General features: G+C 42.1%; 1 protein-coding gene across 1 annotated transcript in view; it reads right to left on the bottom strand.

Moving 5' to 3' along the window:
- The window catches only part of LOC147669894 (solute carrier family 22 member 23-like), a 214641-nt gene that overhangs the window by 19209 nt on the left and 180530 nt on the right, over positions 1–14902 (bottom strand). Inside the window, exon 6 of the mRNA XM_086948163.1 lies at positions 10060–10183. Coding sequence (XP_086804289.1) covers positions 10060–10183 — 124 coding nt within the window. The remainder of the gene's footprint in view (positions 1–10059; positions 10184–14902) is intronic.

Here is a 14902-nt window from a genome sequence, read left to right as displayed (position 1 = left end):
CCTCATACAACGTCGGAATACAAGGAAAAGCACTGGACTGGATCATCTCGTTCCTCGCCGGAAGAACCCAGAGAGTCCGCCTCCCCCCTTTTAGATCAGAGGCCACCGAAGTCATCTGCGGCGTACCACAAGGATCATCACTCAGTCCCACCCTCTTCAACGTATACATGAGTCCCCTCGCATCCATCGCTCACCAACACAACCTCAAAATCATCTCCTACGCAGACGACACCCAGCTGATCCTCTCCCTCACCAAAGACCCAAACACCGCCAAGACCAACCTACACGAAGGGATGAAAGAAGTAGCCGAGTGGATGAAGAACAGCTGTCTAAAACTGAACTCGGACAAAAAGGAAGTCCTCATCTTAGGATCATCCCCCTCTGCCTGGGACGACTCATGGTGGCCACTGGCCCTGGGAACCGCACCCACACCTACGGACCACGCACGTAACCTGGGCTTCATCCTGGACTCCTCCCCGTCGTTGACCAGACAAGTCAACGCCGTCTCATCATGCTTCAACATCCTACGCATGCTCAAAAAAATCTTCCGTTGGATCCCCACCGAAACAAGAAAAACGGTCACCCACGCACTAGTCACAAGCCGACTGGATTACGGAAACACCCTGTACGCCGGAACTACAGCCAAACTACAGAAAAAACTCCAACGCATCCAAAACGCCTCAGCCAGACTCATACTAGACATCCCCCGCCAAGATCACATTTCCGACCACCTGAAAGACCTGCTCCCCATCAACAAGAGAATAACGTTCTGTCTCCTCACCCACGCACACAAAGCCCTCTACGATCTAAGACCCGAATGCCTCAACACGCGCCTGTCCTTTTACACCCCCACCCGCCAACTTCGATCGTCCAATCAAGCCCTCGCCGCAATTCCGCACTTCCATAGTTCCACCATGGGGGGGGGGGGAGATCCCTCTCCTACTTAGCGGCCAAAACCTGGAACTCTCTCCCCACCCACCTCCGCCTTACCCAGAACCACCTCTCCTTCAGAAAGCAACTAAAAACTTGGATATTTGATAAATAAAATACCCCCCTCCCCCAAGCGCCTTGAGACCCTCTGGGTGAGTAGTGCGCTATACAAATTACTGAACTTGAACTTGGCCAATGGAGTTACCCTATGTAGCTTTTGAGGAGCTTGGCTCTGGTCCCCCTTCTGGACCGACTCCTACTCATCCATTCTTTTGACTGTCTCTTCTCTAGTCGCCCTTGCGTTTCCCAACCCCTCCCTCTCCTCTTTCCTCCCTCACTCCTCACTTCCCCTAATTTCTCTCTCCCCTGCCTCCATTTCCTCTCCCCACACCTAACCCATGCCTTTAAATAACTCCTATTTCTCCTTCATTTTTGTTCCTGAAACTGTTGTAATTATGTAACAACATTCTTGAAGCAACTGTACCTCGTTATGTATAGCGCTCTGATACCTCCGGGTCTGCCAGGGCTTCTCCACCTTCCTGCTACTGACCTTTGCCCTCTCCTGTCCTGGCCCTTAGTCCCCACCCTGTTTATCTTTGAATTTTCCCTCATCAATTGAGATCTAGCTATTTTGTCTGATGCCCGATGAAGCTACCTGGTTTAGCTATAGGGGAGACAGGCCGGGGATTCCCTCCTTGGATGTCACCTACCCAGTCGGTCTTTAGACAGACTTCCTTTCGTCTCTCCTGTCGTCTCTTCCCGCATCCCCCCTCTATTTATGTCTCTCCTACTCTCCTCTCTCAATGTATTGAGACTGAACTATTTTGTCTGATGCCCGATGGAGCTACCTGGTTTAGCTATAGGGGAGATGGGCCGTGGATTCCCTCCTTGGTCTTCACCTACTCAGTCGGTCTTTAGACAAACTTCCTTTTGTCTCTCCATGTTGTCTCTTCCCTTATCCTCCCTTTCTCACCTCACCTGCCCCCTCCACTACTTTTCGCTCCTCTCCTAATTGTATAGCCTATATATATATATATATCTTTTTTTTATGTATTGTGTAGTTGTTGATCTTTTTCTGTTACATTGTTGATTCGGGTCTAGCCAGCGCTATAAAAAAACTCTTAAATTAAATTAAATGTGTGATCAGTGTGGCAGCAGCATTGGCCCAACTAAGACTGGCACCACCATCAACTGTGCAGAAAAGACATGGATGTTTTTCCTACCTGTGACCCCTCGGACTGCCACATTTCAAAACTAGCACCTAAGAGTTCTGTGATGATCTGGCAGCCTTGGTGTAATGTTGGGTGACGTCAGATCAGAAGGACCAATCACTGAGCAGGAAAACAAGGGATGCAACATCTCTTCACACTCTTCCAATAAAATAGATATGGCGGCCTCATGAGCTCTTCCTGTGGCAAAAATCTTCTCTTTGTTAGACTAGTTTTGGCCAAAAGCTTGCCTCCAAGCCCCACAACTTAATGCAAACACTCAATTCACACTGCAGTCTGCACACAGGATTTGAGATTGAGGGCAATAGGTGGGCACTTGTTAGAATGATGGGAGCACGGTACATCGTGAAGGAGTTATTGATGCCATATCCCTCAGCATTTGGTGGTCTTTTCATAACCATCCTTGGTAGCCACCCTCATCTTTCCAGTGGCCTTTAGATCCAGTCTATTGTTAAGTTATGTCACTGTGTGTTACTATACACTGCAGTCTTCTGAAAAGTTGTCAAGGCGAAAACATAAAAAATAAACCCTTGTGTTTTTTCCAAACTATCCTTAATGTGCACACTGATTCTGTTATTGTTTGCACTGGGCGTGTGCTGTTTGCAAGAAAACAAGTCTACTAGACCACTGCCTCAGAGTAGCCTTTGCACAATAAAGAGACAACAAAATGTAAATGTGCATTAATTTTTGTGTAGCTTGCTCCTTAAAGGTACTGAATATGAAAAAAAAAAAAAAAAAAATTATATATATATATATATATATATATATATATATATATATATATATATATATATATATATATATATATATATATATATATATATATATATATATATATATATATATATATATATATATATATATATATATATATATATATATATATATATATATATATATATATATATATATATATATTACCTACTGGCGAAAGCCAGTAGGTATATATAGTTAGGATTTTTTCCCTATGGGATTTCTGAAAATTCTATGTCTAATAACTTTGGCGTTTGTGGACGGAATTGGCTGAAATTTTCAGGAAAATGGCACATTTTGTGTCTGAGCAGCTCCTGGAAATTTGGGGGGGGTTCGTCAAGGGGGGGCCGAGAAAAAAGGGGGGTCCCAAAACGCGTTTTTCCCATGTTAATTTCCATAGGGCGGTTGGACTCACTTTTAGCCCGAACGGCTGAATGGATTTCCACGAAACTTGGCAAAATTGTAGGGACTGTTAGCCCGATGTGCCTTTGCTAGGTCTCAATATATGTGCTTCAGTGAATTTTGAGAAATTAACGTTTAAAACAAGATATATATCTGTAACAGCGCTCCGGGCTGCGCTCCGGTCCGCTTACTTTTCGCGTATCGGAACTTTGCGAAGCGAAGCTGATTGGCTCTCCGGTGTCTGTCAACATTCTAAACAGTCCGGCGCGGCCGCCATCTTGTCTCTCGGTAGGATCGAGAGACAAGAGGAGGCCAAAACAAAGGGGGAAATGAAGGAAAGGGGGCAAGGTAGACCCCTTCTGATCCCCTAGGATTGATGAGGGGACATTATAGAGTCACGCTGGGCCCAAAAAAAAAAAAAAAAAAATTCCGATTTTTTCGCCGTAGAGACCCGTCTTGGTACGCGAACCGGGCAGCTAACCGGGAAGCTAACTGGCAGTGTAACGGGAGTCTGACGAGTAGCTGATTGGCTGTCAACATTGTAAACAGTCCGGAGCGGCCGCCATCTTGTCTCTCGGTAGGATCGAGAGACAAGAGGAGGCCAAAACAAAGGGGGAAATGAAGGAAAGGGGCAAGGTAGACCCCTTCTGACCCCCTAGGATTGATGAGGGGATATTATAGAGCCACGCTGGGCCCCAAAAAAAAAAAAAAAAAATCCGTTTTTTTCGCCGTAGAGACGCGTCTTGGTACGCGAACCGGGCAGCTAACCGGGCAGCTAACCGGCAGTGTAACGGGAGTCTGAGGAGAAGCTGATTGGCTGTTATCATTGTAAACAGTCTGGAGTGGCCGCCATCTTGTCTCTCTGTGGGATCGAGAGACAAGAGGTGGAAAAAAAAAAAGGTGTAAATGAATGAAAGGGGTAAGGCAAACCCCTCCTGAACCCCTAGGATTGATGAGGGGGCTATTAAAGTTCCCTGGGGGGTGAAAAAAAAAATTGTGATTTTTCGCGGTAAAGGTGCTTCCTGGTACGTTAACCGGGCAGCTAACCGGCAGCGTAACGGGAGTCCGACATATTGTGTTTTTTGAACGTTTATGATATGTGCACGTGTGGATTTTGTCTAATTAAGGTTAAAAAAATATATATATATATCTTTAAGCGTGTTCTGGCGCGCTTACGTTTTGGGTTTGGTTTGCGCTGCAGAGACGATACGTCACGGTTATGCGATGCATCATGAGGCGTCTCACGGGCTACGTGATACGTCACTTAATAAAGAATATATTTTACAGCTATAGATATTAGCTTTTAAAAAACCAATGAAATTCACAGAAAAAACCATAGGTTATAGACCATATATAGTTAGGAATTTGCATTTACAAAACCTTGAAAATTCACTGAAAAAACCATAGGTTATAGACCATATATAGTTAGGGATTAGCATTTAAAAAACCTTATTTTACTCGCACAAAACCATTGAAATTCCATATATAGTTAGATGCACTAACTATATATCGCGGACCCGCAATCCACTGCTAATGATGTCACATATTACATCATTCATGACATGGTCAGTGACATCACTGATGACATCACTGATGACATCTCAAATGACATCACTGATGACATCACTGATGACATCTCAAATGACATCACTGATGACATCACTGACATCTCATTTGACATTACTGATTAAATCACTGATGATATCATTTATGTGATAATACATCTTCAGACTCTAATATAACCTTAGATACACTCTGTGTAAACAGGCACTCACAGACTGTCACACATCCATGGAGTTACCCACACACCTAGTCAGTCATGCAAAGAATCAATCCCACCTCCATTTCCTCAACTATACACTTATACACACCTTACTTATTCAAACATATACTAACACATATTTACTCTCTTATACAATCCTTGATACAAGTTCACAATGATTCATACAGCCACTCTCACATTCACTGGCTCTTATGTTCAGTTATTTATATATGTCAACTCTCACATGGAGTGTGTTTTACATATGTACTTACTTTAACATGTAGAACTGAGATATCCATTCACTCACCAATATACTCATGCACACAGTCAACTGTCCATACAGTTGTTTCTACATGCACTTTTGAACCCATACACCTAGGGAATCAACTGCTCACACATCTATGCACAGAGTTATACACCTCCCAGCCACCCACACACATACTCAGTCTCCCATACAAAGACTTGGGCAACCATTCAATAACCCATATAGTTAATGATATAGCTACTGATTTAAACATGCAGCAGTTTACAGAAGAACATAAATAATGATTGCCAAATTAAGACACTTTAATCACTAACCCATGCACTCAGTGAGACACATTTAATCATTCTCTCATACAGTCAGTCATGCACCTACTAAATCCTTCATCCAGACACTTATACATCCACTCATTCTTCAATATGTAAGACATATTTTAACTTTACAGAAACATACAGTCACTGGGTGTTGTCATCAGTGATGTCATCAGTGATGTCATTTGAGATGTCATCAGTGATGTCATCAGTGATGTCACTGACCATGTCATGAATGATGTAATATGTGACATCATTAGCAGTGGATTGCGGGTCCGCGATATATAGTTAGTGCATCTAACTATATATGGAATTTCAATGGTTTTGTGCGAGTAAAATAAGGTTTTTTAAATGCTAATCCCTAACTATATATGGTCTATAACCTATGGTTTTTTCAGTGAATATATATATATATATATATATATATATATATATATATATATATATATATATATATATATATATATATATACACACATTCAGTCTCACAAGTTGCCTTTTATAGAATGCACTCCCAACAAGTCTTTCAAAAGCACAGGAACAACTTGGGTCAAAGACAGATAAATTAATGATCGCATGCCTAGCCGGATACGTTTCAGAGTAAAATCTCCTTCAGGGGCAGCATGCATGGCCATGTTTGTTTCGTAATTACTCCAGCTCATATAACCCCTCAATATATATCCTGCCCAGGTGGGCCTCTGAATATGTTGCATCACAGGAGTTAGAGTCCTTGATAGCATTGACCCAGCGTGTCGCACTCCTGCATTCATAATCTGGGAGGTCAATAGCAGCAACACCTGCTAAATAGAGAAGCTGCTAATCTGCTGCGCAAAAAAAAAAAACAATAATCCAAATTAAAAATAATGTGGGCTAATGTTTCAACCAATGTATCCCCTCTCTCTCTGGTAACTTAACCCATTCAAATTCCACTCCATGTACAGCAATGTGTTTGGTGCAATGTTTTATTTTATTTGGAATGGATTGAGTGTAGGAGCTAGGTGAGAAAAAGTAGCTCAGGCCATAGTATTGTTTGGTTTGGATTGTCTGAGACTCTTATGGCCGGCCAATCAGAGCACAATCGCCTGTGGGGCTGTTTTGCTCCAGTGGAAGGAAGAGACTGACAGGGAAAAGCCCTCTGCCAAATGAAACTTACTATTTTTTTTAACTGTGGTCCTGTGGCAATATAGCTACACATTTTGAGCCTCCATTTCTAAATAAAAAACTGATCAGATTTACACCAAATCACACAAGCATGCATTCTGGGTACAGATCAAGTTTTCAGCCAAATTTGGGGCAATTCTGTTCTACCATTTTGGCTGCAGTGCCCATCAAAAAATCCCAATAGAAGTTGCAAGGGGCAAAAGCTATTTGGAGACCCCCCCTTTTCTCAGACCCAACTTAACAGATCACACCAAACATTTCCAGCAAGGAACTGAGGTTGATGAACTTTTTTTTCTGAATGTTTTATGAAAATTAGCCAAACAATACCAAAGTAATTAGTAAAATAAAAAATACTCTTCCATTGGAAACTGATTATAAATGCATAGTGGCAACCACAAATGTCTAATATATATAAAGAAACTATAGCTTGCACTCTTGCCATCCACTGCTTATGATCTTTTATATGACATAATTCGTGACTTGCTTTATGACATTATTTACATCACTGATGACATCTGAAATTACATCATTACGGATATTACTGCACAAAGCGAGTGCGCAAGTTATAGCTACTTCAGTTAACTATTACAGCGAGATTAATTTTTTTCATGTAAATGTTACATTAAAACTTGCATTTTCACTTAATTAGAATGTTACTTTAACCTTCTGTTTCCATAAATACTGAGTTAAAAAAAAATATAAAGCATGATATTTGTATCATACTTAAACATAACCACTTCAGTGAAAAATAATTACACACACACAAACACACACAAGCACACACAACACACACACACACACAAACACACACACAAATATACAAGCAGATGCACAGAGGCAACATGCCATGTATTTTAGTAGTTAACACTTGTTCGATGCAGGCAGGAGTGAAGATGGCATGGTCCACTGGGAAGTACACTTAATGTAAACAGCATTCCCCTGTGTAATTACTTCAGTAAGGAGGTAATAGGTGAAGCATTAATCCAGACATAGCCCTGTAAATCCCCTAACTTGTCACCAATTATATCAATGAAGAGTCAGCTTTGAAGTGATTAGCCACCCTTGACTTGAAGAGTGTGTTTCCTAATTACTAACTGCACATAATACTCTGTTTCTTGAGATAATGTTTTCCTGAAAGTGTTAAAAACCCTACCCAAAGAACGGTCATGAGTTTTGCTTGCTTCACATTGGCCTGTGCGAGGAAATCTGCAATGAAATTCCAAAAGGTCTTTAAGAAGCGTGTTAGGAATATAAATAATTCCATTCTAACACAATCACGTTTTTGCTGCTGAAACCCGAGCACATTATAACAAGTTGTCACTTGAACACAGTGATGACTCATTCAATATGGAGGGGCTCGTCCGTTTAAACTAGAATGAGTGCTATAAACGGGCCGGTACTGTCCGGTACGGAGTACCAGCACTTTTTTATTTTAAGAGGAAGAGTACTGGCACTGCTCAAGAGAGACGTAATACTTTTAATTGGAGAGTACCCGCACTTCTGAGAAACAAGCAGGTACTCTGGTACTGAGACCGAGTACTTGCACTTCAATTATTACTACATTTCAGCATTGACTAGAATCAAACCGACCGTTTAAAAAAAAAAAAGCATACATTGAATGTAAAGTAGTTCCCAGTGACCCGTAAGTTGAAACCCCAATTGAGAGAACCGCTTTGCAAATACATATGTTGATTTTGAGGGAGGAGGGCGGTACGGCAGATTTATGGTTGTGTGCACGTTATTAATCTAATTTTAAACAAAACTCGGGCAGGGATACTGCACAGAGTCTTCAGAACAGGACATACCCATTTTCTTGTAAAAGTACGCTCTTTACACTGCCTGGGTGCTAGCCTGAGCCAGACACCTCAATGCAAACACCATGGAGGAAACAAAGACACTTAGGCCTGTCATTGCACAAGGTCTTACGGGATACACTATGATTTGGAGGCATTTTTTGACTTGTTCAATCTCTGTAGGCACAAGATATGCATGCACTGCAAGATCATCTAGCTTTCTATACGAGCAATTGCATAAACATCCATTTATACAGAACTAGTAAATGCTGATGGTTACCCAAAGGAATCGTTTTTTGCAGCCTTAGAATACCAAAATACTGAGGAAAAACCGCAAGTTTCTACACTTATGACCTGCCCTTTGTACGCTGCTCCTTGTTGCAGGTTCATCACAACACACTAAGCTGTTCTGCAAGGATTGTAGCGTGCGACCCGTAGGAGCCTGCAACCTGCAGTTTGCACGCTGACCGTTGATGTAGGTTCTTAACTCACTGTACTACAAGGATTGTAAGTAACTTGTGACCAGCAGGGAACACTATCTGAAACGAAAGCAGTAACCCACTGATCTATCTAAATAAAATACAAATTTTGAAGCAGGCATATTAACCCTCTTTGCTACTTTATGGTGAATCAAACCTGTGAAGTGACAGTACACAGATCTCCCCAGTAAGTGCATTTGCCACCAGAGGTAATGTAAGGCTAATATTCCCCGGAACTTGCTCGGTATGCAAAGACCTCTGCAGTGGGTGCATTAACTCTGCAATATGGTTTAATCTACAGTCAGTTAAGTAAACCAGAACAGATTTACTTTTAGGTTTGTCCTTGTTGCAAATTGTTTTGGGGCAGAGTTTATTTTAAAAATGTTTAAGTTGATTGTCATGCTACTCTATTTCTTATCTCAAAATGTACACCCCTTCCGCTGCCACCAGTGATTATTTAGAAAAAAATAAGTGCTGGGGTTAACGTCAGGAGGCGGGTTCCACCAACCCATTTCTCCTGACAGCCACGCCTAAAACAGAACTAACTACTAACCATGAAAGTGGGGAGAGGATGTGGCGTACTGGCCAGAGCTACAGAATTCGGAGTTGGGGAACCAGGTTCGAGTCTTGTCTCAACATCCTGTGATTCTGGGGAAATCACTTGACCTTCCTGTGCCTAACAAAAATGAATGTGCCCTTAACTGGTGCTCATGAAAAGTGCCGGTGTTGTTGACTAAGTGCCGGTGCTAATGATTAAGTGCACTGGAAACCATGAAACCAAGGTCACTGGAAACCATGGGCTCAAATTAAGCACCGGCTGCCACCCCTAAACCCCCAGTTTATAGGATTATAGAGTATTTTTCTTTACATTTTCAGCACGGAGTATAAATTGAGAATCCAGAAAACCACACAGCTGGCCTGGTGAAACATGTTCCCTCTAACCCCAGGTCCCAAGGTGATTGCAGCCACAGTCTTACCTGATCACAGTGGGTGTTATTTCTGCACAAAAGAACACACTCAGGCTCCCCACAGCATGTGATGAGAACATCCCCACGATGGAAAATGCTGTAGAGAACTTCTCCTTGACCTCATCACTCATTCCTAAAATAAATCACAGAAACAAAAGAGTACCTCAAATTACTAATACACAGAAGCAAATTTAAGATTGACACAAGAATTGGTTCATACAGTCTCTGGCCATTGGTTACAGATTAATTAATAGCAACCATTTCTCCTGCTCAATAAATGGTCTGTCCCTCCCTAGCATGGAGAGGGTGGACCGACACACAGAGGTGAGTTAATTGGCCGCCTCAGTTCAAGCCTTCTCAAAGCCCACATCAAAGGATAAGCGGATGACTCAGAAGTCCAAAATGGCTCAAAATGCGCGAAATTCGTGTACTTTTCATTTGCGCACTTAGGCAAAACTGTGGCATTCAGCGTGAAGTTCCTTCCTCGGATCCAAAACTTATGCGAGGATGCACATAGTGCTTAAAGAAGATGCAAAAAAGATCTGCGTCGCTTACAAGGGCTGATAGCATTCTGGCTGTACTTGTTGCTGTGGTGTATTCCGCAATTGGAGTTTTTACCCAAGTGCCACTAAATTATGCCATGTGGCGTAAAGGCATAGTTTAGCGTGAAAGCGTAATGCAAAGTGCTGTAAATTATGCAAATTAAGCCTGTGTAACTGAACTGTCACTGGGCCTATTGCAGGCGCCCAGACAGAGCCAGTAGATGACGAGGATCTGTGACACCAGAGAAAGGCTCTCGGAGCATCACTAGCTCCTTGAAAGTCTCAAGAGGCTGAAAAAACATTGCCAAGCAGACTATCATAGGTCTAAATAGAAGATTAATTAGGTTTTCATGGAAACAAGCTGTGAAGACACCTGGAAAGCCGCCGAGCAGCAGCTCACACTGGAGTGTTTACAGAGGGGATGAGAGAAAGCGTGCTAGGGCTGCCCAGCACATTTCAAGAGCAGTGATATATCGTGCAATACCACGTATATCGTCTACAGTGTAACAACCATCAATGTACCTCTTGAGACCTACAAGCGACTACAACACTAATGTTGATGGCAAGTAGAAGCCTTTGAAGTTATATTTGGTCCAAGAAAGAAAAAACAATGTTTAGACACTGAGGTCTAATTTGCAGTGATCTTACAAATGAAGCACGCAAAATGTACATTTTATTTTAGAATTATAAAGGGTTTACGTTTCTAGTATCAAGAAAATGTATACATTCGAAAGACTATCTTTTGGTAAGGCTCTGAAGTAAATAAGGGCGAAGGCCCATTACCTTTCATCACATTCGTGGCTGTTTTCTACATTATATATGGAAAATGGAAAGTTTAGATTGCAATTTAACAAAAGGAGGGTAAATGTGTCTTACCACATAAAAAGCTTCCTTTGGGGAAGAGACGCGCCACCCCCCCCCCGCCCCCTCCTTCCCTAGACGAAGCTGACCAAGACACAGAGCCAATGGGGATGCTCTAGTGAACAATTAATCTGCAGCTCCAGTTTCTTCTTGTACCTTTAACAGGCCACAAGGATATTACTGAGAACGATTTAAAGCAGAGCAGTATATGACATGCAGACCCTTCTCAAAGAAGACACATTCGATCATGAAGATATATCTTCAAACATAGACAGCGTAAACAGGAACATTTCAATGGATGACTCTTCGATTTGTGCCTTTTAAGCCATACTTCAGGTCTTATTTAGGTTTTGCCAGAGTGGGACTTCTGCCGAAAAGTCGTGGATGTAATGTCTGCCATATTAAAAGTGAAGATATCGGATACTACCAAACAGTAATTAAACACTTTAGAGAGTTAGAGCTGGAGTGGTGAAACTGCTGTTTAACACCACTCTTCCGGCACCAGTCAACTAAAATCCAGTTTTTTTGGGCAGCGAGGTAGGAGTTTCATCTTTGGGGGCGGGGCGCTTTTGCCAAGTTGTAAGCAGTAGGATCAAAAGTAGATAATTCTGAGGTATAACTGCTAAATGAATACCGATTACTGAAGCTGAAGAGACGGACAACCATTCAATGTTTCTATTAAGCTAACAGATACACTAACACTGACTCAAATAAATAAGCATGCAACAAAGACAACATGTAAGGTTGTCCCACCTAATACCCTCCCGGCATCTGGAACTAACTCTGGAATGCCCATTCGGAACAAGACCTTGTTCATAACAGATCACTTTAACTCCAACTCCCTTCCACAGCAATTAAAGAAATATAATTAGATATAAAAAATACTTTTAAAACCGGTCACTGTGCTTCACACAGATCAAGTTACCTTCTTCCACATGGTCCAGCATTATCAGTAATAGGTCAGTCACTATGGCACCAGCAGTCAAAGAGGACTCCCCATACTTCTATCCTAAACACATGATGGTCACGTCTTTACTCCTTTTGAAGCATACATAGTAGTACTCTACCTACAGACACCTTGGGAGAGTCGTTTGAGATGCTTGGTGCGGTTCTCGATTCTGCCACAGACCATATAAACCTTGATGACTTCAATCTATATCGTAGTATCAACAACTTAGACTCGTCACACCCCTCTCATTTACCATTCTCTTATGAACACCAGTCACTCATTCACTCACGGAGATACTCTTGCCTCATCCTCCTTTCAAATACTCTGTGCCACTCTACTCCCACCAATGACTGCTACGCCCATGGTTATGTCCTGTTGAATATGAATACCGATGCACATCCTTCCCCGGGTCCTTATTACCCAATTAAAAACTCTTGATTCTATCCGTGGAGATTTGCCCCACTCTCTAACTTTACTTTTTCCAATAATTTCAGTGATTTAAAGGAGTCAGCTTTCAATTTACACCTATTCTCATACACTTTTCCCACTGTATTCTTCGAGCTCACTACTGGATCATCCTCAATATACGTTACCTCAAAGTACTTGCATACAACACCTCTGTAGATGAAATAAAGACCCCCATAAGAAGTGGATGACTATTACTTTAATTAACATCATCAGAGAAGACCTCAAAGTCTGCAACTTCACTCAAGGGCTTAAGAAGCCACTGTGTTTTAAGATTTACTGTTCCTAAATTCTAAAACAGCCAGTCTATAGTCCACTTCTTCTGTTAAGCTCACTATCGATATTTTCTTCCCACAAACATAGCATATTTCCCTCTCTCGCCAATTCACTACAAATTGTAAGAACAATTCTATTCATCGTATTGAGATCCACAGTAGGGTTAATCACTCTTGGCATTCTTAGCTTCTCTCACCAAACCTGCTTCTAATTATCAGTTTGCATAATGTGTACACTGTTGATCTTAACAGCAGATGTAAAACCTTGCAGAACATCCATCAACATATACGTTATACAAATACAGATCATCTCATTAGGCCTAGGACAGCACATATACGCTATGATAATAAAATACTAATAATAAATGAGTTTCTAAAGCACATGGTTATACTATACAGTATGTCCCCACACTGCAGCAAAAAAGCCCGCTCTGGACCGATTACATCAGATTCCGACCAACCCTCCCTAAGGCATTAACTGTGGAAAGGGCCATGTTTTTAGTTTCTTTCAGAAAATCCCCTCAGATGGTTCCTACCTGAGTGACTGTGGAAGGTCATTCCATAATTTCGCCACCAGCCATCTAAAATATTTCCCCCCCCCCCCCATCTGTCCTCTTGACTATTGGCAGTTCTACCTTTCCTGTACCGATGGACCTCAGAGTCCTAGTCGGTCTATAACGCATTAGTAGGTTGTGGAGGTAACTAGGGCCCACTCCTTGCAGGATGCAGTGACTGATGCACATTGATTTAAACGCAATTCTCTCCCTAACCGGGAGCCAGTGTAACGTTCCGAGAGCGTTCTTGGATGGGGCCCTTCTGGGTAGCCTCAGAACAAGGTTCGCTGCTGCATTTTGAATACCTTGCATTCTTTGGACACACCTCCTATTTGCCCCTAGATATAGCACATTCCCATAATCCAGACGCGAAGTTACCAGGGCATGGACTACCGTTTTCCTGGTTGCTAACAGGAGTACGTTCAGTGTCTTCCGGAGGACTTTCATAATTCCGAAACATTTCCCCGCAACCACCCTGGTCTGGTGGTCGAAGGAGAGTTTCAGGTCCAGCCATATCCCCAAGCAACCGTCTAAGCCCTATTTTGTGTACTTTATTCTCTTTCATATGACTGTTCACTCTTGAGAGTCAAGTTCATCCTACTGAAAAAATACACAATATTTTTAGTGTTATGCAAAATTGCAGTGAAATGAGAGCAATAACAGAAGCGAATTCAAGTGACTCAATATGTGTTTCTGGCAATTTCAATGTCAGAGTTGGCCACGATTGGAGTGGGACTTCGAATGTCCAATAGCAAGATGATTACAAGTTCCAAGTGTTCTCAAATACTACTAAATCGAATCCAGTAGCTTTAACAGGAGTGCCGCAGGGCTCGATTTTAAGCCCTCTGGTTTTTAATCTTTACATTCACCCTCTAGAGGACATTGCAGAAAATTCACGACTGACTATTTTTTCCTGCGCAGACGATACCCAGTTCATCTTCTCTCTTTCAGCTTCTCAGCATCAGGACCCTTCCTCGCTCTGACTGCGTAATATTCCCTTGTGGATGTCCAGAAATGCCTTGAGGCTGAACGGTTCTAAAACAGATTCTCCTTCTGGGAAACAATCCTGAACTCTGGGGAAGCTCCCATTGGCTTGACATTTTTGTGATATATACCTGCTCCGGTCCCTAAGGTTAAGAACCTGGGATTTATCATTGACAACAACCTCTTCCTCAGAGTTCATGTATCCAGAGTCACTGCAACCTG

This window comes from Lissotriton vulgaris, unplaced genomic scaffold, assembly GCF_964263255.1.
Source record: "Lissotriton vulgaris unplaced genomic scaffold, aLisVul1.2 SCAFFOLD_1127, whole genome shotgun sequence".
Classification (NCBI taxonomy): Eukaryota; Metazoa; Chordata; class Amphibia; order Caudata; family Salamandridae; genus Lissotriton; species Lissotriton vulgaris.
The sequence above is the reverse complement of the archived record's forward strand: the minus strand, read 5'-3'. Positions and strand labels throughout refer to the sequence as shown.